At 37.2% G+C, this 27979-nt stretch overlaps 1 protein-coding gene across 2 annotated transcripts in view; it reads left to right on the top strand.

Annotated features, from left to right (window-relative positions):
* The first annotated feature begins 2529 nt into the window (after positions 1–2529).
* Positions 2530–27979, top strand: part of LOC149225502 (putative hydrolase C777.06c) — a 311218-nt gene continuing 285768 nt past the window's right edge. For both annotated transcript variants that reach the window (XM_089377106.1, XM_089377107.1), the window contains exon 1: positions 2530–2847. In XM_089377106.1, coding sequence (XP_089233232.1) covers positions 2651–2847 — 197 coding nt within the window. In that variant the 5' untranslated portion in view covers positions 2530–2650. The remainder of the gene's footprint in view (positions 2848–27979) is intronic.

The following is a 27979-nucleotide window of genomic DNA, read 5'->3' as shown; positions in this document are numbered from 1 at the left end:
AGCCGAATGAATATAAAATCGCTAACTGGAGTTGGATCATAAAAAAAATCGATCTCAAATTAAAATATTGGACTTTTAGGTGGCTTTCCATCGAGGGTAGGCTCACTCTAATCAAATTTTCCCTTCATTCATTATCTGTATATTGGATGCATCTCTATATGCTGCCAATTGAGATCATACATAGGATTGATGCAATTCTAGCTAGATTTTTTTGGTTCGATAAAGAGACCTCATGCAAGATCCATCTCGCTAGATTGTCTCTTTTAGCCGTAGTTGTTGATCAAGGGGGGTGGGGGATCCTGGATACTCTATCTTTTAATAGGGCTCTCATATGCAAAAGTCTGTGGAGAGGATTGTCGGGTAGGGGTATATGGTCTCAAATCATCAAAGGTAAATATTTGGATTATCAGGATTATGAAGTTTGGATTAAAGGTGGTGCAAAAATTCCCCTCTCATCCTCATACATCTGGCGCAGTGTGATGAGACAAAGGAATTGCCTATTTGTTGGGCTTTGCTGGGAGGTTAGTAATGGCAGTAGGATAGAGGTTGGATTGGACACTGTCAGAGGTTTCCAAGGGGTACATATGTTATCTGTCCCGCTTCTTCAACACTTGCATGACAGAGGTATTTTTCTTTTGTCTCATATTGCTTCTTTTCGAGCTCATTCACCTTATTTACAAACTTGGCTCTGGGTAGAAGACATTGATTTGTCTGTTCATTTGGCTATAGAGTGGACTCTCTATATTAGACAGATTGAGGCTACAGGCATTTTTATCTCAGATGAGATAGATAAGATGAGATGGGTTGGGCAAGTTCATAAGAACCAGATTGCGACCAACGACATTTACAAATCCATTTCCATCCCAACTAATTTTGCAGAGGAATACTCCTGGTATCACAAATCTTGGAAATGGAATTTTCCTTTGAAGCTCAAATGTTTTGGATGGTTGGCCTTGAATGATAAAATACTCACCTGGAAGAATTTAGCTCGCAGAGGTTTCATTGGACCAAGTATCTGTATGTTGTACAAGCAAAATTCTGAAGATGTTGTTCATCTCTTTTTGAACTGCCCAGTAGCCAAGGAAATTTGGAATTCAGTCCTTAATGTGTTACAGATTGACGAGGATTGGAATCATATTTCACTGTTGGCATGTTTTAAACATTGGTTTCTGTCACAACAAGTATTTGGTTCTCTGCCTTTCTTCATCATTTGGGGCATATGGTGCTGCAGGAATCTTAAGATTTTTGAGAACAAACAAATTGATATAAGATACTCTGTCATGGGGATTGTGTCTTATTTTTCTGAGACAGGACCAATGAACCATGTTAAAAAATCTCGGCAGGTCATTTTGCAGGACATTTGGAATGAGTATTCGGTGGGTTTCTTTGATGGGGCTTGTAAAATTGGACAATGCCGATGTGGTGTACTCATTGTTACTGAACTTGGAAAGTATTATCACTTCTGGTGGGAGGGTGGTACCAGTGCTAATAATAGGGCATAAATCATCGTATTATGGGGCTTGTTATTTACTGGCTCAACATCAACACTCTGCAAATTTTTTGGGATTCTAAAGGATGCATAGATTGGATCAAGGGATTATCATGTTTTCAACATCCCCTACTAGCCTACTGGATGAAGCGCATCCGTATCTTGATAAGATCATTCTTGCATATTGATTTTAATAATATATATAGGAAGCAGAATATCATCGCTAACTTACTCTCTAAAAGAGGCATTTCAACATCTCCGGGGGTCATATACTACGCTGCATTCAATTGCACTATTCCTACTTCATAGATAGAACTATTATATGATATTTGCTATATTTCCATGTTGTCTTTTTGTAACTAAGCATATGTTGAACAATATATGATCATACAGAAAATGATAGTACTTTAGATGCAAACCATCTTAATCAATATCTACTTGGGTTTTTTTGTTAAGCTTGGATAAATATTCTAGAACAAAATTATGTAATTGTACTTTCTTCTCTTAATATTAAAGAAGACAATTTTTTCTACTGAACAAAAAAAACCTACAGTACTTCAATCCATCTATCTCTAAATCTGTTTATATAAATGCATTCCAAACCACAAATAAATAAATAAAACAATCTTGCTAAAATGTTATTAAAAAAATTGAACTTCCCCCTTGCCCATTTTCTACTGGAAAAAAAACATGCAATACAAAAAACAAAAAACATGCAATACCTCGATCCATCTATCTCTGAATCCGTTTATGTAAGTGCATTCCAAACCACAAATAAATAAATAAAACAATCTTGCTAAAATGTTATTAAAAAAATTGAACTTCCCCTGACCCATATATCAAATTAAACTTCCTTTTTTCATCACATTATCTTCGTATATCAAATTAAACTTCCTTTTTTAAATCACATCCTTTTTGTCTTTTCCTTTTAAAGTTGTCGCGATAACAATCGCCCTGGTATCTTCGCGGCATTCTGAATCCGTTTGAATACGTCATCTTTGGTTTATCCTATTTAAAGAAAAGGAAAATGTATTGCAATAAAAATGTAATGAGTTGCAGCAAATCACGCAAACCGCCTGCATCGACTCTATTGTGTCAACAGACAACTTGATTCAAATTATTAGCCTCAGGCTCACATGTTCGATTGGCTCCCAAATCGAAATGGACACAAACCAGTGCCTCAGTAATGGAGATTCTAATGAGATTCCATCCAGGGACGCATCTGCTCTGATATTCATGGGGACTGGATGTTCATCTGGAGTACCGAGTCCAAAATGCCTGATGCGGCCGTCGGATCCTCCGTGCGAAGTTTGTCACAAGGCGATATCAGGCCGTCCTGAAACCAATAGAAATTACAGGTATGTTTGGCTCATTTGAAGGAAAATTTATTTAACGGCGAATTAAATGTCAAATATTAGGCGTTTAGTTTGGTAAATTATGCATCATCTAATGGAATTCATTCTAAATATCCCTGTCTTTGTGAGGGTTGACTTCATAATCCTCAACCTGTCAATTCTTACAGTTCGAAAGTAATTCTTATTTAATTTTATTCTTTTGGAAAGCACTTTGAACTGAAATTCTAAGTATAATTCCAAGCATCTTAGGCAACTTGCAGATAAATAAATCTTTAAAGGCGAAGTATATGTTAAATGTTAGCGTTGTAATTAGGCAGTTTATGGAATTCATTTTTTACATCCTCCTTTTTGTGAAAATTTAGTTCATAACTCTATGATTGCCGTCATTTCTTACCGTTTTAGAGTAATCTTTTAGGGCATCTTATTGATAAATAAACCTTTAATGGCTAAGTAAATGCCAAATATTAGCTGTTTAATTAGGTAGTTTCTGCAATATTTAATGGAATTGATTTTAAATATACTTGTCTTTGGTGAGAAATGACTGCTTAAGCCTTTAATTTGTTGTCGATTCTCACAGTTTTTGGGTAAATTTTAATTTATTTTTTCGTGTTGGAAAGTATTTTTGAACTGAAATTCGAAATTCCAGGTTATATAACAGGCATAGGTGAATTTTTCTTTTTCTTTTTGGAAAGCACTTTGAACTGAAATTCGAAATTCAAGGTTAAATTACAGGCATGTTGGGGCCACTTATGGAGAAATAAATCTTGGTGGTTTAATTTGGCAATTTATGCGATGAGCAGGCTTCATAAGTCTTAAACTGTTATCAATGTTTACTGATTTGAGGTCTTTTGGAAAGCACAATGAACTAAAAGAGATGGGTTCATTTCTTGAGCTTCACGCCACCGATATGAGTTTCAATGTCGTTAACACCGTTTTCACTTTACTCCTTCAGCCAATCCCTGTGCAACAAGCTTAGGGATATGTTTATCCACGAGGGCTAGGAATCTGGTTATCCATGATGGTTGGTCCTAGTTTGGTGAAGACTCAAAGTGCCCTCACTTAGAGTATGTCATGTATGAATAACATCATATCTTTCTGGGCGAAGATTTTAGTTCTCTACCAAAAGTTTTTTTTGTACTACTTGGTTTGGAATTAGTATTGGTATATTATAAGTTTATATTTTTATGTTTTTTAATTTATATTTTATATGTTTTTAAGAGGCAATCTTAGGGCAGTGAAAAAAGGTTTTATGTGGAGTTTACTAAGGTCAAGGATTTTAATAGTTTGGATTGAGTAACCCTTAATTTGATAAGTTTTATGTAATATATTTGAGATATATTATTAATATAAATAATTATGTTGATGTATTTATTTTAAAATATAGTTTTTAAAATTTTAATTTAATTATGAATAGTTATTAAGTATATAATAGGAATTTAATTTTTATGGAATATTTTAAAATTATATATTAAAGGCTGAACATGTGTTATTGTAGTGAAATAGTTTTTTTTAATAAATTGATTAATTTAAAAAATGTTATGAATATGTCTCATATTAATATATGTGATATTAATAAGTCATAGTATTATAACAAAGTGTATTTACAGTTTAGGAGGCTTCATAATAAAAGAAAGGCCAAAGTTCAAACCTCATTACTAAGAATCTTCTGTTTTATATATATATAAACTCATATTAATTTTTTTTATAATTAATAATAACTCATACTTAGATATGTATAGCTTAGTTTTTGAGACAATCGTTAAAAAATTATAACTGATTTAATGAGACATCCTCAGCGTAATGAATATTGTGTTATATATATATATAAACCCATATTTTTTTTTTTTTTTTTTTTTTTTTTTTTCCGAAGGTGGCAAAACCTATCAAACTCAGGTGTCAAATCAACAGTGAGGACAGCCATCTCTGGCTGCTATCCGCGAATGTTGGTTTGACTCATCACTGTTATCAAGGAAAACCACGCCACCTGTAATAACCCGCTGGTGGTCCGTAAGGGAGCAGGCTTTCACTCCTGCCAGATGCCTCTGGGTCTTGGGCCGTTAACCTGTTTCCTTACGTCCGAGGAAGACGAGCTCTTAGCCAAGCAGAAGCAGTTTTACGGCATACTCCAGGCCGAATATAAACCCATATTTTATTATGTCATCTTTGAGATAATAATGAGACATCCTCAATTTCAAAGTAATAATAGATTAAAATAAAATTATAATTTAATTAATTTTATGAATTTTGAAATTTTTGATAATATAAATTATTTTGTAAAATAAATGTTGACTAATCATTTTATATATATATTTTTTATTTTATATAAATTTATTATATAAAATAAAAAATATATATATAAAATGATTAGTCAACATTTATTTTACAAAATAATTTATATTATCAAAAATTTCAAAATTCATAAAATTAATTAAATTATAATTTTATTTAATTTTATGAATTTTGAAATTTTTGATAATATAAATTATTTTGTAAAATAAATGTTGACTAATCATTTTATATATATATTTTTTATTTTATATAAATTTATTAATAAATTATATATAATTTCATTAATAAATTATATGAAGACATAATTTATAATAATTTTACTCTTTCTAAATTATCAACGGCCTTTATAGTTGCAATTTGAATATGTCTTTCTTTTGGATATGTCTTTTTTTTTTTTTTTCGAAGGTGGCAAAACCTATCAAACTCAGGTGTCAAATCAACAGTGAGGACAGCCATTTCTGGCTGCTATCCGCGAATGTTGGTTTGACTCATCACTGTTATCAAGGAAAACCACGCCACCTGTAATAACCCGCTGGTGGTCCGTAAGGGAGCAGGCTTTCACTCCTGCCAGATGCCTCTGGGTCTTGGGCCGTTAACCTGTTTCCTTACGTCCGAGGAAGACGAGCTCTTAGCCAAACAGAAGCAGTTTTACGGCATACTCCAGGCCGAATATAAAACCATATTTTATTATGTCATCTTTGAGATAATAATGAAACATCCTCAATTTCAAAGTAATAATAGATTAAAATAAAATTATAATTTAATTAATTTTATGAATTTTGAAATTTTTGATAATATAAATTATTTTGTAAAATAAATGTTGACTAATCATTTTATATATATATTTTTTATTTTATATAAATTTATTAATAAATTATATATAATTTCATTAATAAATTATATGAAGACATAATTTATAATAATTTTACTCTTTCTAAATTATCAACGGCCTTTATAGTTGCAATTTGAATATGTCTTTCTTTTGGATATGAGGAGGACTTGTAGATCCAGTAAAATTTAAAACCAGGTGGACCGCACCGCACCGCACCCCACAAAGAATAACTTAATCCTCACTTCGGGATGCCCATTCTAGGATGTTGCTTAAAAAAGAAGATTTGACAATTTTAAATTAAAAATTTGCAGGGCGATTGTAACTGGTACAGGTATTGGGGTCGAACAGGCGGTAGGGCCTGTAAAAACATGGATTTCGTGCTATAAAATAAGCAGAGAAGCTTCCCACGAAATTGTGTAAGTTTGGTCCGCCAAAACCGCCGTTGAATCCCGCATGGAAGCAGCCTTCCAGGAAAATTCAGACCACGCGATTATTACGAGTAGTGACGCATATTAGTAGGGTGTGAAGGAAACCAGCGGGTCGCATTGACAAGGATTAAAACAGGGCACGAAGGTGCGTGGGATAAAGGACGACGAATTAGAACGTGTTGACCACCAAGCCTCTTAAGTCAATCATCCAGAGGCGTCGATTAGGGCAAGTCGGTTAACGTCGCATCGACACGAGGAAAAACAGGGCACCAAGAACAGCATGGGATAAAGGACACCGAATTACAACGTTTCGACCATCAAACCTCTTAAATCAATCATCCGAACGTGTCGATTAGGGCAAGTCGGTTAACGTCTCATTCAAAAAAATGTTTCAAATGGTTCAAATCGTCCAAGGATGTGTTTTCAGATATTTTGGCTTGGCGTTGTACATTTGGGTTAAAGTATTTTAAAATGTTAACCATTTTGTTAAAAGAATCCATTACATACTAACTTTAGAATATAATATACTTCTAAAAAAATCAAAGACTCTTTTTTTTTTGAATTGGGCAGAGTTTAAGTGGAGAGGGTTGGACACTTAATCCTTCATGGGTTGGTGTAGAATGTAAACAGTCATGAGAGTCCAAGAGGCCTTGGGATGTGGAACCCAACGGTTACACAAATGTACTATAAATGCATATCATGTCAATAATAATACAATTCAATATTTATCATCCACCTTTGTTGTTTACATTCCATGTGACTTTAACATGGTATTAGAGTCGACGTACTCATGCCCTGCTCCAATTTGAGCCACTAGTATTGTGACTTTTCTCTGCAGGTCAGTTTTGTCTATCAGAACTACACCTAAGTGCTCTGCCATACCTCCACAGAAAATTTTGGGCAAGCCAAACCTGGGCGTTTTTAGCGTGTCAACTCTGCCTCATTGCTAAAACCTGTCAGCGCTGCATCTGCCATCTCTCACTGTATACCACGCTGCCATTACATTAAATCTCGCTCCAATCCATACGCCCCTCACACCTCGGCATCGAAGCATTTTGTTGCACCCATATAATGCTTCCTTCTCGGTTTTGAAGCTGCTCAATGCACAGTTGAACGTTGCTCCTCCATACAAATGCGTTGCCCCTAATCCACAGTGATCCATAATCCTGAATACAGTCTTTGATCCAAAGAGCCAGAGAATTTACGAAATTTAAAAAGATATTCCGGTATGAAAGCCCAGTATTCTAATGGTTTTGATTCATGCGGAAAAGAATCAGCGGAGCCGAGCAGATATGCTCATTGCCGACGAAATTTAAAAAGATATTCCGGTATGAAAGCCCAGTATTCTAATGGTTTTGATTCGTGCGGAAAAGAATCAGCGGAGCCGAGCAGATATGCTCATTGCCGACTCCTTTTCAGGCAAAAAAAAAAGCTCGATAGTATTATATAAGATATATAATGGGCAAAATATTACATCATTTGCTGAGAAAATAGGTCCGACCAATAATCTGAACAAAAAATTGCAGGAGAGTCGGAACCGAAAGATAATCCCCAATATGACCTAATAGACAGTGTATGACAACATTATGCATAAGATGGTGATACAACAGCTTCAATAGGACGGTGGTGGATAAAATGCCAAACATCAATAATCCAGAAAAGTATAGGATCGATATAACCACTTGCAGTTCTAATAGTGGTAGATACAAAAAACAAAAATACAGTAAACCAGAAAGACATACTTGGGATTCTGCAATGAAAAATATAGGTTATGTACCAGGGAGAGAGAATTCCTGTAAGAGGAATCTTTCTGCTTCAAATATTACCTCCATATTCCAGATTCCCGGTTGAGAGAGTAGACCTTTCTTGGATAAAATGTCGGCTTGTTGATTTTGTGATCTATAGATATGTCGAATAGAGTAGCCCTCCATCAACCTCCATAGGGACGAGATTCTATTCATCCAGCCGATAAGTTGTTGTTCCTTGATATGATGCTTCTCAGTGACATGATCAATAATAACTTTGGAATCTCCCCAAATCTGAAGTGTTTGAATATTTAGAAAATGGCAAATGGAAAGAAGACCTACAAGAGCCATAGCCTTTGCTTTGATATTTGACCCCTTTCCTTTGTTCCAGAAGATTTGATATTGCAGATTATCCTCCATAATAATATGAATCCCACATCCACAAATATCATTTTGAGCCGCCCCGTCAAAAAACGCTCTTGGAAAAACCATATGTTCTGGAGGTCAATCTGATTGATTTGCCTTATTATTCTGTGCAGATTTTGCTAGGATTGAGTCATAGAAGGATACAATATTATCATATACTACCGAGATAGGATCCTTTTTGTCCTGAAAAATAATATAATTCCTCCACTTCCATATAAACCAGAGAACAAGTAGAATGACAGGCCTCCATGATACTTTTTGACTGCGCCACCAAATAAAAGTCTCTTTTATGGAGGCATGAGAAACATAGGGGAAACCAAAATATGTAGCTAGGCCACACTAGAGATGCTGAGATGTATGACATTGAAAAAATATGTGAAAATTGTTTTCTTCGGCGGATTTGCATGCATGACAATATCCCGGTCCAAACCAATTCCTCTTTTGTAAATTATCCCATGTCAGATTTTTGTTGTGGAAAACTAACCATGAGAAAAGGATGGTTTTTTGAGGACAACCAGTTTTCCAAAAGATAACAGGAATACAGGGAAGAGATTGATCACATTTATGACTGATAAGGTTTGTATAGATATCCTTAACACTTACAGATTCCATTTTATATTTGCCATTCCAAATGAGGACATCATCATCCAATATGCGACAAAAACCACAGTTCCTCAAACAGCACTTAATCTGCTCCCATTGCTACGCCAGATCGCCTGACATACCCATCCGTGAGGAATCCTTCCAAATTGGGAATGGGCCCTGCCATGTCGCGATTAGCTTATCCCATGTAAAGAATCCATTTTTATGAAATAAATTTAAAAGCCTTTGAGATATATTGATGGCATCTCCCCCTCCCATGATCGGATCAATTCCAATGAGGATCTTGTTCCCAGTTTGTAAACTCCAGACCAAATTTTTTAGGAAGAATATTTCAACTTTACGAAAACTCAACCAGATTGCAGATCCATAAGCAACCCCAATCTTTCCCATCCTGAACCAGAAACTAATGTCTTTGTTTGCCATATATTTTCTCTTTATTGTCTTGCTCCATGGACCTTCCCTAAAAATACCCCTCCAAATTGACTTGCATATTAAAGCTTTCCCAAATAACCTCAGATCCAGAATGCCCCAACCTCCTAACTTCTTTGGTAAGGAAATATCAGATAATTTTGTTAAATGATATTTCCTTTGCTCCGATTGACCACCCCAAATAAAATTTGCAGACAGTTTGTTCATCATATGAATGATGCTCGCAGGAATATAGAATAGATGAGCCCAGTATACAGCCAATTGAACCAAAACAGATTGAGTTAAAACAACCCTGCCCGCCAAGGATAGACATTTATATTCCACCCAAAAATCCTTTTATAATATCTGTCCAGAATCTAGAGCCAATTCGATTTAGAATATCCATTAGCTTTTAATTGGAAACCAAGATATTTCATCCCTTCCTTGATGGATTTCGCTTCAATCCCAAATAGAGAAGTTAAATATTCAATAAGATCCATGTTAACATCATTATGATAAAAGGATGATTTGGATTCATTTATGTGCAAACCTGTAGCTTTTTGAAAATGATCCAATATGTCATGGAGACATAGCCAAGTTAGTTTGCATAGCATGCCAAAAATAAGGATGTCATCCACAAATAGATTGTGGCATATAAAATTATTTCTGCATATCTTCAGAGGTCGACACCTATCTTCCAAGACCGCCTTGTTGATGTGGAGGCTTAAAGAGTCCATGGCCAATATGAATAATAAAGGGGATAAAGAAAAACCCTGGTTAAGTCCTCTAACAACAGAGAAATAGGATGATGGCAGACCATTTATAATGACTGCATAATTTACATTCTCCACGCAGGCCATGATCCAACTAATTATTTTAGAATTTAGTCCAATTTTTGTAAGAAGACATCTCATGAAACCCCAATCTAGGCAGTCATATGCCTTTTTAAGATCAATCTTCAAAATGACAGCGTCAATTTTTTTTATGCATAGAGAACAAAGCTTTCTGAGTGTTTGCAACAGCATCCAGAATATTCCTACCTTTTAGAAACCCATGCTGGTCCTTAGATAGAAATTTGGATAGGGTGTCCTTAATTCTCCCGACTATGATTTTTGATATAATTTTAAAAGAGATATTACATAGTGATATAGGTTTGAAGTCCTGGAATGAGGTTGCATCCGGTATCTTCGGAATGAGTGCAATTAGAGTAGAAGATATGAGCTGATGAATGTTACCTAATATCCGATATTCCTCGACCATCCTCAGCAAGTCAAATTTAATGAGGTCAAAGAAGTGAATAAAAAATTCAATCGTCCACCTGTCCGAGCCCGGACTCTTGTCTTTTTCAAAAGTTTTCATGACCCCCAAAAGTTCCTCTTCTGTTACTTGCTTGAAAAGACATTCATTTTGTACTTCATCAAACATTTGAGGATATAGATCAATGCCCCATATAATGTCCTCAATCCTACCATCTCCAGATCTTCTATATTGATTTTCAAAAAATTTGACAGCCTCATTAGAGATGTCTTGCTGCAAGTGAAGATAGCCTCCCTCCCTGACTCCTTAACTGGGTTTGGGGAGTAATGTCATTTATGTTGAAAGGCCTTCCATTCTCTGGGTTTACGACATCTCCATAATCCTAATTATAACATATATTGAGATATAACTTATACTTTGCTCCTTTCTACTGCTTGTCAGAACTTGAGCGTTTTATTCCTGGTTCCGTTGATGTTCGAGATACTCTGTGTTAGAGTTTTGGTGCCTGTTATTTTTCCTAAGACTAGCTCTGCCTACAATTAATAAAAAGAGTTGCAAGTTGCTCTTCAGTCACCTATTGATCAATGTATAAAATGTAGACTGTTCTTCTAATGTTATCTTCTTGCTGGGTTAAATTAGTTATGCTATTCATTCTTCGTTTCCCTTGATAGTTGTTTTTATGTCTATTATTATTGTAGTTATCGGTGGTGTTGTTATTGTTGTTTACCATAAAAGCATTGTGTAGTAATCGAAAACTTGAAAGCAGGAACCGTAAAAAAAATTTGATTTGCACTTACCTGAACTGCTATCTGATCCCGTGAAGTTGATGATGCTGCTGCGGTTTTTGCTCCAATTACCCAGGGAGACCAATTCCACCCAGCCTAACTGAGCAGAGACTGGCTGCTCAATCCAGAAAGCTTCTCATAGAAGCCCACTGTCCCCCGTGCCCAGAACCTCAAACGGATTAAAGCTCTTCCAATGGCAGACCTCTCTCACTGCTCAATTTCCTCTTCCTGGTTTCTAACTCCGTTGTTACAGCCCCCTCTCTCGGTTCAAACCTCCGGTTTTTATCTGCGGGCCTGGCGGTGGCCGCCCTCCTACCTGCAGCCACCACCTTCCCTCGTCCCGACACGCCTTCCACGCATTTACGGCTCTCAGATATTTTCCCTGCTTGTCATATGCGCTCTGTTATAAATATCCAGTTGGTTTTAATCGTCCCCTTTTATAAAATGTTGCTTCTTTTGATTTTTATTTTTATTATATAGTTTAGTTTTATAAAGTTTAACTTATACATTTTATAAAGTTTAAATTTATATTTATAAAACTTAATCATATTTATTATTTAAAGTTCATCATATCTGTTTTATTATAAAGTTTGAAACTTTATATAGGATTAATTTAGATGGGTCGTTACATACACTTCCCCTTCTGAAAACTTCGTCCCGAAGTTAGAGTTTTAGGTTTAAGGTTTTAATGGACATGACTTTTTCTATCCAGGTTCCCAAGCTATTCTAAAATCATCCTATCCTTCCTAATCTCTTCTGCTCCCATCCTATCCGTCCTCTACCGGAGTATGCCATGGCGTTAGTTTTACTGACCTGACCATTCATAAACTCTAAGGTGACAGCGTCAGCTATACCGACCTGATTCCCAGTAGGCATCCGGCAGTCATCATCACACGTCTAGGGGAGCATGATCTGCACAGTCCTCCCATGACTCTAGGGTTCGAAGGATAAACGGTGAGCAACACCTCCACCCCTCCTAGTAGAATTTAGGGTTAACACCCTATCATAGAATCACTTGGAGCTTTAATTGTTCTGAGGTTCTGTCATCACGTGGTCATCCCGGTAACTGTTTATTACCTGCAATCAGACGCTTATCCATGCATCCGTAAAATGTGCATCAGCATATTCAAAATAACTCACATATTATTCCCTTATGAATTCATCTATGATACTATAGTACAACATATTTTGCCATATTCCACGTATGTCTTTTGACGTTCATCTAGAATGTATTCACTTCTTGATTTCTATCCCATTGATCATATTGACATCAATAAATAAATAAATTAGATCTATAATATCTTAATTTCTCAGAAGAAAAATTATTCAACTGTCTTAACTTTACTTCAACAACTATAATTTAGTAAAATGAACCACATATATTGTTTTGGTATCCATGTACCAGCAGGAATTAAACATATATTATGCCACAAAATTTCATGTTTATCCATAATCATTCAAAATGTTTCTGAGTCTCTGATTGTAGTGAAGTAAATATATACTAAACATAGTGTAAAGTTCTTCAAAATGGACATAAATTAGGGTATCTCTGACATATGTCCTCTGTATTTTCCCAAGTTGCTGATCCAGGACTATACTTGTCCCATTGGACCTTAACTTGGTCCACCAGTGGGTTCCTCAGCTGTCGAACTCTACGTTCCAGTATACGTAACGGTTCGACCGTTATGACTCCCTCGTCCGATACCTGCAATTCTTTCCATTGAAGGTTATGAGATAGATCAGCTATATAATGCCTTAATACAGAAACATGAAATACATTATGAATTCTATGCAGGTGAGGTGGCAGGGCAAGACGATAGGCGATAGGTCCAACTCTTTCCACGACTTTAAACGATCCAATAAATTGGGGTGACAACTTTGCCCCTTTTCCGAATCGAATAGTACTTTTATTTGGTTTGATGCGGATGAAGACCTGATCCCCTAATTCATACCTCCTATCAATTTGGTGAGCATCAGCATAACTCTTTTGTCTATCCTGTGCTTCCTTTAATCGTTGTCTAATTTGTCTTACCTGCGCTTCCATTTCATGGATTAATTCTGGTCCTATTATCACTCGATCTTCTAACCTGTCCCAACTTAACGGTGTTCTGCAAGGTCTTCCATATAAAGCTTCAAATGGAGGCATCCCAATCGAACTGTGGTAACTGTTGTTGTATGCGAATTTGACTAAGGGTAAATACTTTTCCCAGTGTGATTGCTGATCCATCACATACATTCGCAACATGTCTTCAAGTACTTGATTTACTCTTTCAGTTTCCCATCAGTCTCAGGATGGTAAGCAGTGCTTAAATTTCGCTGAGTACCTAAGGCTGTTTGCATGCAAGTCCAGAATCTGGAAGTGAATCACGAATCTCTATCGGATATAATCTTCTTAGGTACTCCATGAAATCTGATAATTTCATTTATGAATACTCGAGCTACGTCAGCAACATCGTAAGTATCTCTTACCGGAATAAAATGGGCGCTTTTAGTTAATTTATCCACCACTACCAGAATGGCATTGTGTCTTTGAGAAGTAAGAGGGAGTCCAGTGATAAAATCCATAGAAATGGTCTCCCATTTAGACATAGGAATGTCGTGGGGTTGTAAGAGGCCCGCTGGGTGACAATGATCTGCCTTTACTTGCTGACATTCCAAACATTTTGCAACAAATTGAGTGATATCACGCTTCATGCCTGCCCAAAAGAAGAGTTTCTTGGTATCCGCATACATTTTCCCTACTCCAGGATGAGCACAATATACTGCTTTGTGGGCTTCCCCAAGGATGGTATCTCGAAGATCTTTATCATCAGGAATATACATCCTTCCATGGAATCGTAAGATCCCATCGTTTTCTAATTCATAACCCTCAAATTTAGATTCTTTTGCCCTAATACCCTCAAGACTTGCTCTCACCTTTAAATACCAACTGTCTCTTATAAGATGATCCAGTACTCGCTGTCTTAAGTCTACTTTAATGGGTATGAGAGAGAATATCCGAGGTCTCCTGCTTAAAGCATCTGCTACTACGTTTTCTTTTCCCTTAATGTATGATATTCCGAAGTCATACTCACTTAGGAATTCGCTCCATCGCCTTTGCCTGGCATTTAAGTCTCTTTGGGTGAACAAATATTGTAGACTTTGATGGTCGCTTTTAAGTGTAAAACTTCGTCCCACTAGATAGTGTCTCCAAATCTTTAAAGCTAGCACTACAGCGGCTAATTCTAAATCGTGAGTAGCATAGAGCTCTTCATGAGGTTTTAACTTTCTGGAAGCATATGCTATCACTCCCCTATCCTGCATCAACACTGCACCCAGCCCATGCTTGGATGCATCAGTACATACCGTAAAGTCTTTGCCCATATCAGGGACTCTTAGGATTGGTGCACTGGTGAGTAGTCTTTTGAGTTCAGAGAATGCTTTATTACATTCCTCGGTCCATTCATACTTAACACCTTTACGCTGAAGGGTTGTAATTGGCTTTGCGATTTTGGAGAATCCCTCCACAAATCTTCGGTAATAACCGGCTAAACCCATAAAGCTTCGTATCTCATGTGCATTTTTCGGTATTGGCCAATCCATGATCGCTTTTACCTTCTCAGGATCTACGGAAATCCCTTCACCTGATATGATGTGACCCAGATAATGAATCCTTTCCTGAAAGAATGAACATTTGGATAGTTTTCCATACAACTGACGTTCTCTAAGGCAGGACAATACTATCCGCAAATGATCTTCATGCTCTTTCTCATTCTTGGAATAGATGAGAATATCATCTAAAAAGACTTGCACAAATTGATCAAGGTATTCACGGAAGACACTGTTCATAAGATTCATGAATACGGCTGGCGCATTTGTTAACCCAAATGGCACCACAGTAAATTCATAATGTCCAAAACGTGTTCGGAATGCAGTCTTAGAAATATCATTTTCGGAAATCCTTAGCTGGTGATATCCTGATCGAAGATCAATTTTTGAAAAGACAGCAGCTCCTTTCATTTGATCGAAAAGATCATCAATCCGCGGCATACGGTATTGATTCTTTACTGTAGCTCGATTCAAGTCTCGATAATCTATGCATAATCTTAAGGATCCATCTTTCTTCTTCACAAAAATTACAGGAGCGCCCCAAGGTGATGTACTGGGCCGAATATGCCCTATATCGAGTAGTTCCTTCAATTGGATTTGCAATTCCTGAAGTTCTGGAGCTGTCATTCTATAAGGCGTTTTAGAGATCGGTTGGGTACCTGGTTTTAATTCAATAGTGAGATCCAATTCTCTTACCGGGGGTAATCCAGGTAGTTCCTTTGGAAATACATCCGGGAATTCGGCTAACACCGGATATTGTTCTAAGGATGGCCCTTTTTCTTGGCTTACTTCATGAATTGCATAAGCCTGACAACCTTTTCTTAAACAACGCTTCACCTGCATTGCTGAAATGTAGCGTAAAGAAACTTCCCTCTTGATTCCTTGAATTTGGATTACTTCTCCCTCATCATTTATGCCCAGAATCCTTTTCCCATAACAGTCCACCCAAGCTTGGTGAGCTTCTAGCCAATCCATACCTATGATAAGATCATACGTTCCTAAGGCTGTGACATAAACTTTCAGTTTAGTCGAACAGACCCCTAGGTCAATTTTGCATTGATCCACACTTAAGCCCACGGTTTGGAGTTCTCCTGAGGCCATTTCCACTTGGTGGAAATCATTTTGTCTACGAGCTGCCAACCCACATTTGTTTAATGCATATGACGAAATGAAACTATCTGTGGCACCTGTATCAAATAAAATTTTGAGTTTTATACCGTTGATAATACCTGAAGATTCCACTACAGTGGATTGATGGGCTGCCTGGTCATGGTTGACCACTGCATGAATTCTATGATTACCTCGATTGGTTGATATCGGCTCCTTTCCAGTCCTATGCAATATATTTGATGAAGCTTCTGGGCAATCACGCTGAAAATGCGGTCCCCCACATCCCCAACAATTGAGCTGCGTTGATCCTCTTGAATCAAGGTGTGAATTCCTAGAGAACGAGCTTCGTCCTCTCATGTTGATTCCTCTCGCACTTCTTCCTCTACCGGCAGTCCCTCGCGATGCCCATGGTCTGGTGTTTGATGATTCCGCGGCTATAGTGTTTAATGCCATGGGAGCTCTTGTCCCCACATTCGGGGTAAACCTGTTACCATAAGGTGGCCTCGAGCTACCTCCTCTGAAGAAGTTCCGGGGAGCCTTCCCTGGAAATCCTGATTGTAAAGGCCCTGCTGGCCCCATATCTTTTTTGATTCCAAGGTGCTCTTCTGCATAACGACCACATTCGACGGCCTCGGCTACTGATGATGGTTTCCACATGCTTACCAAGGCTCTGATGCGAGGATTTAACCCAAATATGAAGCGTTCAGCTTGACGTTCATCAGAATCTAAGTAGTGAATGTATTTTACAAGCTCCATAAACCTTATCTCGTACTCTTCCACCATTTTATTTCCCTGAATTAATGTATGAAAGGCTCTGGCTTGCTGTTGTTGAAAGTATGGAGGTAAATACTTTGCACGAAACCTTTCCTCAAATAGTTCCCAAGGGACATTATCCGATGTAAGGTGCAGCTGCTTTTCCAGATTTCCCCACCAAATCAAGGCACTTTCCTTTAGTTGAAACACAACAATTTTTGTTTTTGCTGAAGACGAATATTCTCTTAACCTAAAGCATCGGTTCATTCCTTCCAACCATGCTTCAGCGCGTTCACCTGCTCGACCTCTTGAGAATTCTGGGAGTCTAATTTTCTGAAGCTCCCTAGAAATGTCTTCTCTCGATCTTCTGGGCTCAAAATTATTTGGTTCCGCTGAACTGGTGGCTACATGCTAAGATTCCCCTTTGGTTTTGGCCTTAGTTGATTCTTTTAATGTTTCCAATAAGGCTTCCAAAGAATTCATTATCACCGTCAACTCTGGCGCTGGGGCGATTGATGTTGATGATGGTCTTGGCGGTGACGATGGTGATGGGGATGATGATGGCGACGGTGGCGGCATTAATGGTGGTGATGCTGCCTGATCACGTCGTCGTCGCTCATACGTCCTTACCATTGTAATGGTTCCTGAACACATAATAAAATTCCGTAAAAATTTTGAGGTGGACAACCGAATTTAACACAATTTTCTTTTGCAACTTCACATTCATAAACGGGTATAGTTTTGCTATTTTTACCCGCTAGGCGGATCTTACTGGTACCGAGGTCAAGGAGGGTGGTCTCGCGACCTCCTTGTCCTAATGCAGGGTATTCTATCATAATATGAATAATGCAGAAGTGTATGGTTATTAGCTCTTAAGGTAAGACATCTAAAGTTTATTCACCTAATAACACCCATGATATTCTATATATATTACTTGGGTACAGATTAAATCCATAAAAAGAAGGGTTGTTTTGGTTCCGTATTAGTTGACCTTTAGCCGTAAAATTTTACCATAGATATGTCATGATGAAAATCTAGAAGAGATACAGTTCAGCAGTATATCATAAATAGTAGATTGATTTTAAACGGAGGAAATAATTAGGATAAAATGTGATTATGAATTCTTAGAACCAGTTTTGTTTTAAGAATGACTCCGTCAAAGGATATAATTAGCATAATTTTGTTTTCTAACTGATGCTTTTGAAAAGTAGTTTTTGTGAATTGCACATAACACTTTAATGGTTGATGTAAGTGCAAATTTGACTGCAATAGGATTCATGGAAAAATTTTGTGCCACACACCGGAGAACCACACTCATAGGCAAGGAATAACTGGTCTAACAACGGGCTACTCTCAGATAGTCTGTACAAGTACTGTGCTTTGAAATGATGATGACTCTTCTTGTTAAGGTTGTAGTGAGCTAAGCTGACCTGTAGTAACACTGTAACCATGCTCATTGTATAGAAAGTTGCTTAACTTACTTATGTTATAGGCATAATGATTGATTACTGTGAATGCTTAGCTCCATATCCTGTTGCTAACACTAGTGATTACATATATGGGATTTGATCATAACTATTTAAGCACTGATTTATAACTAAGGATATAGCAACTATTTACCGAGTATTGTTACCTTTAGATACCTGTAGCTTAAACGTATCCATATAGATAAGTACTACATGTTATCTTATCAATAATCTAAATTGAATGTTGACGGTTTTTTTTTTTTTTTTTTTAACCTAATCCATGAAGAGTAATTAACCATGTTTGATACTGTTCTCCCAATCCACAAGCATGAGAAGTTTGAGAAATGGCTTCAAGTAGCATCTACTTTAAATTTATGTCTTTTGAATAAATTTAAGTATATCATACAATGTTGCAAATATCATGTAGGTGTTTACATCACCCAAGGACTGTAAGGACTTAGGAAACTCGTAAAAAAAACTTGGGTGTCAGGTGCTGTGTCCGCTGGTTCATTAGTATGATCAACTTTAATGTAGTCAACTGTTCAAGACAAGCATTAGCCTAGTCACCAGCAAGTTGAAATGCATATCCATTTGAATAAGATGAGTATTCTTCAAAGTCTTCCTGGCCTAGACAGCAACAAATAGTACCCATGCTTCACTTTCTCAACTGCAACATATCTCAGATATAATCACTGTTTCAATGTTTGGTGCAGAAAGGCACACTCTTCCTGATAGCTGCCTAAGTGTTGCTCTTATTTTCAGGGTTGGATGGTTTAGAACTTTTCACACAGTTTAATTTGTCTAATATTGGTGAGCTTTCGTGAAAATGTTCTCTCTTTTGTATTATCTATCTCTGTTTGAGCTACAAAGTATTAGTCAGTGACAATATTAATGTATTACACTGAAAATCTATTTGTGAATATTCTTTTGAGCTAAAGCAGAATGCAGGGCAGTGCCCATTTATGTTTTTGTTTCTGTAGTGTTATGTTTTTTTGCACATGATGCTTGTCTACAACAGTTTCTTTAATACAATGCTATCCATATATTGCCATCTTCAGCAATACACGCATTAAAATACAGATACTGTCACAAAGGCATTAAAATCCATCTTTTTATCCAATTAAATTTCGGCATTCGAAATAAATTGAAAGAATCCCCAAGCAGCTTTTTTTGAAATTGTTTATCCATTTACATATTTTCATTCAATTAATTAAATGGTTAACCTAGCCTGCCTTCAACTTTTCAATCCCTAGATGAAACATGAAGGCTTTTGATAACCAAGTCATAACAATAACATCTGGTATTTATGCCATTGTTTTTTGTATTTCCTTGGAGAAAGGCTATAAATTGTGTGCAGAGCTTCTACGGCATTAAGTAAACAACGGGGCAAGGACCTTCCTCTGCCCTATCAGATGCTGGAAAAACAGTTTATTTATCTCAATTTTCTGAGATCAGATAGGAAGACTAAAATAGGAAATCTTATTTATCAGGAATCCCGTTGGAGATAAGCCCTCCACGTCCAGCTTTATCATCAATTAGGGAATTAAATTGTATTTTCAGGTTGACATTTCAATAGATGTGCTCCCCCTTGGGCAATTAAATACGTGCGCTAAATTGTCCAATTTTATGCCAAATTAACTACTTATTTACATCCTATCCCTGTTGACGAACAAATCAAACGAATCTGCGAAGGATTTCCCATCCCAAGAATGGCAATAACCCACAATTGAACAGCCAAATCTGCCCACGAAGACCATAGGGTAGTTTGCTGGTGGTCGATTATTGAAACGATAGTTTGCTGGTGGCCGATTTATTGAAACGGTGGAATCCTCGGTGGTTACGGGTTCTAATCCCGCTCACGGATTTTTTATTTTATTTTAAAAAGCCACAATTGCGAGGGAAATACGATCCAGGCCGCAATTCGAGGGGAAATACGATCCAGGCCACAATTCGAGGCCTTGGATGTAATTACATTAGGTTTAGAAAATAAATTAAAGATTTCGATCAATAGGAGGCTTGGGTTTCTCGAAGACGAATAACCGTGGAAATTCTACAAGGCCCTGTGAAAATAACTCGATCCCATCGTTTGATGACGGAGAACATGGCCGCCTTATCTAATTTCAGTGAAAATGTGGCAAGGAGGAAGAGATCTGCAATGACTTGCAGGATGCAGAGGGGCAGCCATTGACGTTCCGACGATGAACAACAATTGCGGTTACTTTCGCAGGCTCCGGGAATTTTCGCAATCCAATTAAATTTGACCCCTAGTTAATAAGTCGGCCATGTTTAGTTGGTGAGTTGAATTAAGCCGCTTGTCACATGACTGTGGTTCTGTTGGGGAGACCAAGAGTTAACTTTCATAAAATCGAATCTGATTGTCCATGAGAAGGAACTCGAGAGCACCGCAGCTATATAATGTTAAGCACTTCCAGGCAATCGTTTAAAATTAAATGTTGTCCTGGAACGCATTCATATACAAACAGACGCGGACACGAATGCGGCAGGAAACAACGTTGTATTTTCAATTGCTGCAGTGCCGGAATGATGCCCTAAGGCTAGAATCCAAAGCACAGGAACAGAATTATTTCGCCTGCTTTATTGCAGCTACAGGTGATACGGCTGACAGGGAAAGGAAAGAACGCAGGCAAGGGCAATTAAAGAAATCCATTTCATTCACCATATACCAAAGAACAGCGGATTTGTGGGCCTGTAAGGTCGAAAAGAGTTTGAACAACTAGCTCTGATACCATGTGTAGTAATTGAAAACTTGAAAGCAGGAACCGTAAAAAAAAATTGATTTGCACTTACTTGAACTGCTATCTGATCCCGTGAAGTTGATGATGCTGCTGCGGTTGCTCCAATTACCCAGGGAGACCAATTCCACCCAGCCTGACTGAGCAGAGACTGGCTGCTCAATCTAGCAAGCTTCTCACAGAAGCCCACTGTCCCCCGTGCCCAGAACCTCAGACGGATTAAAGCTCTTCCAATGGCAGACCTCTCTCACTGCTCAATTTCCTCCTCCTGGTTTCTAACTCCGTTGTTACAGCCCCCTCTCTCGGTTCAGACCTCCGGTTTTTATCTGCGGGCCTGGCGGTGGCCGCCCTCCTACCTGCAGCCACCGCCTTCCCTCGTCCCGACACGCCTTCCACGCATTTACGGCTCTCAGATATTTTCCCTGCTTGTCATATGCGCTCTGTTATAAATATCCAGCTGGTTTTAAGCGTCCCCTTTTATAAAAGGTTGCTTCTTTTGATTTTGATTTTTATTATATAGTTTAGTTTTATAAAGTTTAACTTATACATTTTATAAAGTTTAAATTTATATTTATAAAACTTAATCATATTTATTATTTAAAGTTCATCATATCTGTTTTATTATAAAGTTTGAAACTTTATATAGGATTAATTTAGATGGGTCGTTACACATTGAAGAAGGAAACATCGGGCGAATGATTAACAAGGGAAGGCGGCACAAACTCCTTTGCCATAGGGTTTAACTTCGAGAGCAGATCTTCCAATTCCCGCATGTCACGACTGAAGTCTTGTGAAGCCGCGACATTTTCAGTCCCCAGTCCTGCCTTCTCATGCGAGGCAGCACCATTCGTGCATTGTTGATGTTGTTTAGAGGCAGAAAGCGCAGGGTTTGCCAACACAGCCTGGTGCTGCAGACCCTGAGTGGAAGGGTTTATTTGAATATTTACATTTCGCATAGCACTTTGCTGCATATGTAAAAGCTGCACATTTTGATGATTTTGCTGAAGACTGTGCTGAGAGTGCTGAATATGGACATTTTGTTCCATATTGTTCTGATTCTGATGACTATTTTGCTGCAATTGCTGAAACCTTAGCTGATTCTGCTGAAAGCTTAGTTGTTTTTGTTGAGCATTTTACTTCATCTGCTGAATCTCCAGAATTTGGAGCAAGCTCTGCTGATTTGACTGACTACTTTGCTGTAAATGCTGAGTCTTGAGTAAATTTTGATCATGTAACTGTGCGCTTAATTGATTTCGCTAATAAGACATATTTGCAGTATCGAATCACGCTGTTGATCAAAGAAACCGTCGCCTCAGGACCGCCAGTGTTGGTCTACTCAGGAATGTCCACCTCTTCAAGGATCTTGGCTTTGCACTCGTGTTGGGGTTGGATTTTTCCATATCGATTACAACTCAATTTTTCTTATAGCCGCAGACCGACGTGACCCCATATTCCTTCCGGTCGACCGAGATGGCTTGTTTCAGTAGCCTGTAAAATGGTGGATTCCCTGGTCAATATTCCGTAAATCTTGGCTCTTAATTGTTTACCAAACTCGACCCGCTGTATTGATCCGTCCTCTGCCGCTTCGACTTCCCAAGCATCATCATCCTACTGCTACACAATACCGGCCCCAGCTCATAAATTCGTGTGAAGGGGATTTCAAGGGGGTCGATTGCTTCTGCCGTTGAATTGGTGTGGTGTTCAACTTTGTATTGTGATTGGTAATGTATTTGGTTCGTGCTCTTTATATCTAAGTCGAAGCCCAAAAAAAGAAACGAGTTGAAGCAGTCTTGGTATGTATGTTGACTCCAGCTTTAGCGTTGATGCATTGATATATTCCCTGTGTCCTTTCATGAGTATGTGCTGCTCATTATATGCTGAGACCCCTGATTATAAATTCTTATCTTAAGCCTCAATTACCATGTGTGGACTATGGTGAAAGTAGTGGAATTTTTTTGAACAGTTTAAACCTATGTTGAATGATGCGTTGAAGTCTGTAAGGAGTATTTCGGTTGAGCTCTTTCTTAAAAAATAAAAAAAAGAGGGGTCGTATGGTATATATAATGGTGGATTCATATGTATTGGGAGCCTTTTTAATATAAATCCATACATATTAAATTGGAACTTTGGCTCATATACATGTAATTAGGTTCATATGTTAAGTGATGTGTTTTGAAGACCATAAACCATGAGTACGTTTGCCCTTTTATATGGCATATGTGTTATATGGGATGAACATGCCATAGGTATGTATGGTATGACATGAAAGTAGTATGTAATATGGTATGTGGGATCCACATTCTTTTTGATGGCCATATGTCATATGGTGTATGAAAGTATATTGAGAGCTTACATTTTTAGTTGAAGATTTTTTTTGAAGACAAAGTTGTATGCCAATCAATTTTTTTGGTAGTGACATTATTATGAAATGGATCGAATTGGTGAAGTATTAGAGTTTTTGAAAATTTTGATACAATCTACTGCTGATGACACATTCCAAATCAGCAAAGGCTCTCTCTCAGAAATTCGGACCTGTCTACAACATGCACAAGAAAAAAATGATTTTTTGTAGCTTGAATCACAACTACAGCAAGATGAGTTACATAAGCGTAGTCATCATTCTGAAACTGTTTTTGTTCGGAACATTGAAACAAACTCCCATAAACAAGAAGTCAATAATGTTGAAGTTCATTCAGATTCAGTGCCCAATGAAGGAGCAAAATTGCATGCAGAAGCAGAAATTCAGTCTGCGCTTCCCAAGTTGGTCATCAGACCTTGGGAAGCACTTGTCCACAACAAGCACAGAACTGGTCTTGGATATGACAGGACGTGTCCTTTCATATTCCAGATTACTCAAAGCCCATCCAGTTTCAGAGTGCTAGATTTCTTCATGATAGTTCACCTTCAGTTGTTCCAGATTCTGCTCCTTTTCCACAGCAACAACAACAGATTGTGAAATGCCAACACTGTGACAGAGTTGGCGATATGAAAGATCATTGTTTTGATCTTCATCCATGTAAGCATTGTCGTAAAACCAACCATTCTTGAAACAGATGCTTCAAAAACAAGCCTCCTGCAAGAACAAAGATTCATCTTGGATGGATTGCTTCTTAGCAATGGGCATCAACAACCAAGAATATATTTTAGTCATATGTCCAAAATTGTTCTAGAGTGTAGAACAATCTTGCAGTTGAGTTTTCTCCATCATCACACCTTGTATCTGATAGGGGGGAAATGATGGTCATCTACAAGCTTCAAAGCCACATCAAGCGAGCTTGAGCCACAACCTACCATACCAGATTCAGAGTTGTAGCCAGAGACAAAGATGCCCCTGATCATGCCTTCAGTTGGTGATGCCTCTTCAAAGAATTGGGGACACTTCCTCTAGCAAAAGACTTCAGCTTCTTGCCATTTTTGGAAGAGTTCCAGGAATTGCATTAAGCATTCCAGAGTTGTTGGTCATCCTTAAACCATCACAGGTTGAGACCTCCCTTTTCAGGTTGAGATTCTCCCTTTTATATTGGGTGAGACCTCCCTTTCATGGTTGAAGGTTTCCCTCTTCAAAACATCAAGAGCACTTTCTCTAGCAGAAGACTTGAGCGTCATGCCAGACTTGGAAGAGTTCCGGGAACTGCACTAAGCATTCCAGTGTTGGTTGTCATCTTTAAACCAACCCCCTTATACCAACATTTCAGAGAACACATTCAGCCTAGTGCTGCCATGCATGTTTTTTGCACATTTTTTATACAACTCTCTTCTTGGATTCATACATACCTCTTCGGATTAAGGGGGGAATGTTGGACACCTAATCCTCTATGGGTTGGTGTAGAATGTGAACAACCATGAGAGTCCAAGAGACCTTGGGATGTGGAACCCAATGGTCACACAAATGTACTATAAATGCATATCATGTCAATAATAATGCAATTCAATGTTTATCATCCACCTTTGTTGTTTACATTCCATGTGACTTTAACAGAGACTAACTTTCATGTTGAATGAATGAATGATATCCATTACATCCTAACTTCATAATATATTATATTTCTAAAAAAATTAAAGACATTTTTTTTTTTTTTTTAATTAGGCAGAGTTTAGGTTGAGACTAACTTTCATGTTGAATGAATGAATGATAGTTTAACCTTTACGAGACTAAAAATAGTCTATGGAACCACCAAATTCCTTGCTTTTCACTTTTTGTAATGCAATTCTTTTCTTATTCAAATTGATGATGAGCTGGCCCATCCTTCTAACAATCCCCTCATTGAAAAGACAATGCCAAGAGACCGATGCTAACATACTTCCATAATTGTCCCTGATGTCTCTGAAAGCATCACATTCCAAATGAAATGTTTTTTCAATTACTTTGCCCCAGAAGTGCAAAAAATACACACATGTTCTTCCCAAGCTTCTTTAGGTCTTTTCCATCATCCCGTTTCACACCAAAGTTGATCCGAGTTAGTTCTTAATTGAGCAAAAGAATCTTTGTTCTCCACGGAAAGCTGGCTCCAATGTATTCTTTTTGTTACAGATCACAAGTGGGGTTGAATTCCTCAACATAGTACTTCTTCTTCTACCCAACTCTTGTCCCCATGTACATTATACAAAGCTTCTCCATAACAATTTTTTTTTAACTCCTTGCTGAGATGTTGTCACGAGGATTGTGCTAATATAGAATAATTATATGTTTGCCAATGTGATATTATCACCAAGATTGTGTTTGAATGGAAGAACAATCTACACACCAATACGACATTGTCACCAAAATTATGTTTGAATGAAAGAACAATCTGCTTACCAATGAGATGTTGTCACTAGGATTGCGCTTGAATGAAAAACAATCTGCCCACCAGTGAGATGTTGTCACTAGGATTGTGTGTCTCTTGGTTGAGTCTGGACACCCCATGAGATAATTAATTTCCCCCATAAGTAGCTCCCACTCTCTACCCCTCCCCACAAGGTTTGAACTTGGGGCCTAGAGACTAAACCCCACACAAATCAACTAGTCTACATCTCATAGGTACCGATGTTTATAACTACATATGATAAATAGAAGTGGGCTCATCAAGAGAAAGAACTTTAAAATTAGTTTAGATTTAAGATCATAATGCTTAAGTGAATTGCTACAAAGATGAGGATAACAAGATCAACCATAAATTTGATTAACGTCAAAAAGAATTATTTAACGTAAAGAAAAAATTATTTTAAAAAAATCAAATTAATAAACATTATTATATATTATAAATGAATAAACTAGAAACACTCATAAGTCAACTTGAATGGGCATTAAACATATTGAATAATATGCCAGCCTAACCATTAACCTACTCACTTTCCATCTAATTTTACACTGCAAAGTACCTAATTTCCAAATGAGGAAATTTCATCATGACATCATAATAAGGTAAAGATTGAATGACAAAATTCTAGGATGAAGATACCACTAGTGGATAGATAAGGTTGAAAGATATTTTGAGCTACGTCACATTTAACATGATGATGAAAAAAGTTAAAATGGCATTAATGAATTTAGAAGGACTTGCATATGATTAGTTTAATAATTTAAAGTTTAAACAAAGTGAGACATGTTTAAGGAGCATTGTCTTTAAACTATTGCATGATAGGGAAGAGGATGAATTTGTTTGAAAACTTATCCAATTACTACATAATGATTTGGACATCTCTAGGTTGCGTATGGGAAAGGGTGACATCTCCAAGCATAAAAAGGACAATAAAACAAAAAGTTGCAAGTGTTTTCAGTGATGGAAGAATGATGGAAGAACAATAGAAAGGTATGCACAATGACCATAGAACAAAACTAGATACTAGTAGCATGGTAGCCCTCTCAATATACCGAATCCAATGCAACTTAGTTTTACTAAATTGTCATAACAATTGCAGGGAGATGTTGTCACTCTTTCCAATAGAGTCTTTGTTTTAACGATCAAGAAATTGTTATATGAAAACAAAGTGTAGGAAGCCCTTTAACCTATCGAATGATGCTATGCACACAAAAATACTTGACCTCAAAAACAAACATGAAGAGATTAAAACCCAACATGCCACCTTTAAACAATAGATAAAGACACATGGAATCTTGGCCACAAGTTGTCTTAGGGAAGGACGTGTTGTCTATAGATATAGAAAATATATTTGATTGATAAAAAATAAACAAGAATGGTGATATAACCCCTTGTGACGGTTTACTTATAACATTGATTGGTCATGAAGTGAAAATGTACATGCCCATTGACTTTTCATTAATTAATTCACTTATTATTTATTTATGATTATTATTATGTTTATAACATTTCTGCTCTCTAAAGGAATATTTTTCATCAAAGCATAACAAATAATATTTTCTCTAGTTTAGCACATTTCGATGGTGGAATGGAGTTTATCCATTGTTATGGGTTTGATTGTGTTCACACTTTTGAGTGTTGGTTAGTTTGTATCTTCATGAGAGTGGAAGATTCAACACCATGTAATTTATAGTGTTGCCCTTGCCAATTAAACTCCATGAACTGTTCTTTAGGGTTTGTAGTATAACCTCCTAATTGCATTAACCACTCCTCACCTAACACTATATCCATCTCTTTGAATAGCAAAGGGTAGAGTTCTACTTGTAGTTCTAGTTCTTGTATTTGAATTGGAACTTTATGACACTTTCCTACATTGACCTTTTCTCCATG

This window comes from Pinus tabuliformis, chromosome J (genome assembly GCF_031772625.1).
Source record: "Pinus tabuliformis cultivar Carrire ecotype Pingquan chromosome J, CPIR1, whole genome shotgun sequence".
Classification (NCBI taxonomy): Eukaryota; Viridiplantae; Streptophyta; class Pinopsida; order Pinales; family Pinaceae; genus Pinus; species Pinus tabuliformis.
This window is presented reverse-complemented; position numbering and strand designations above follow the sequence as displayed.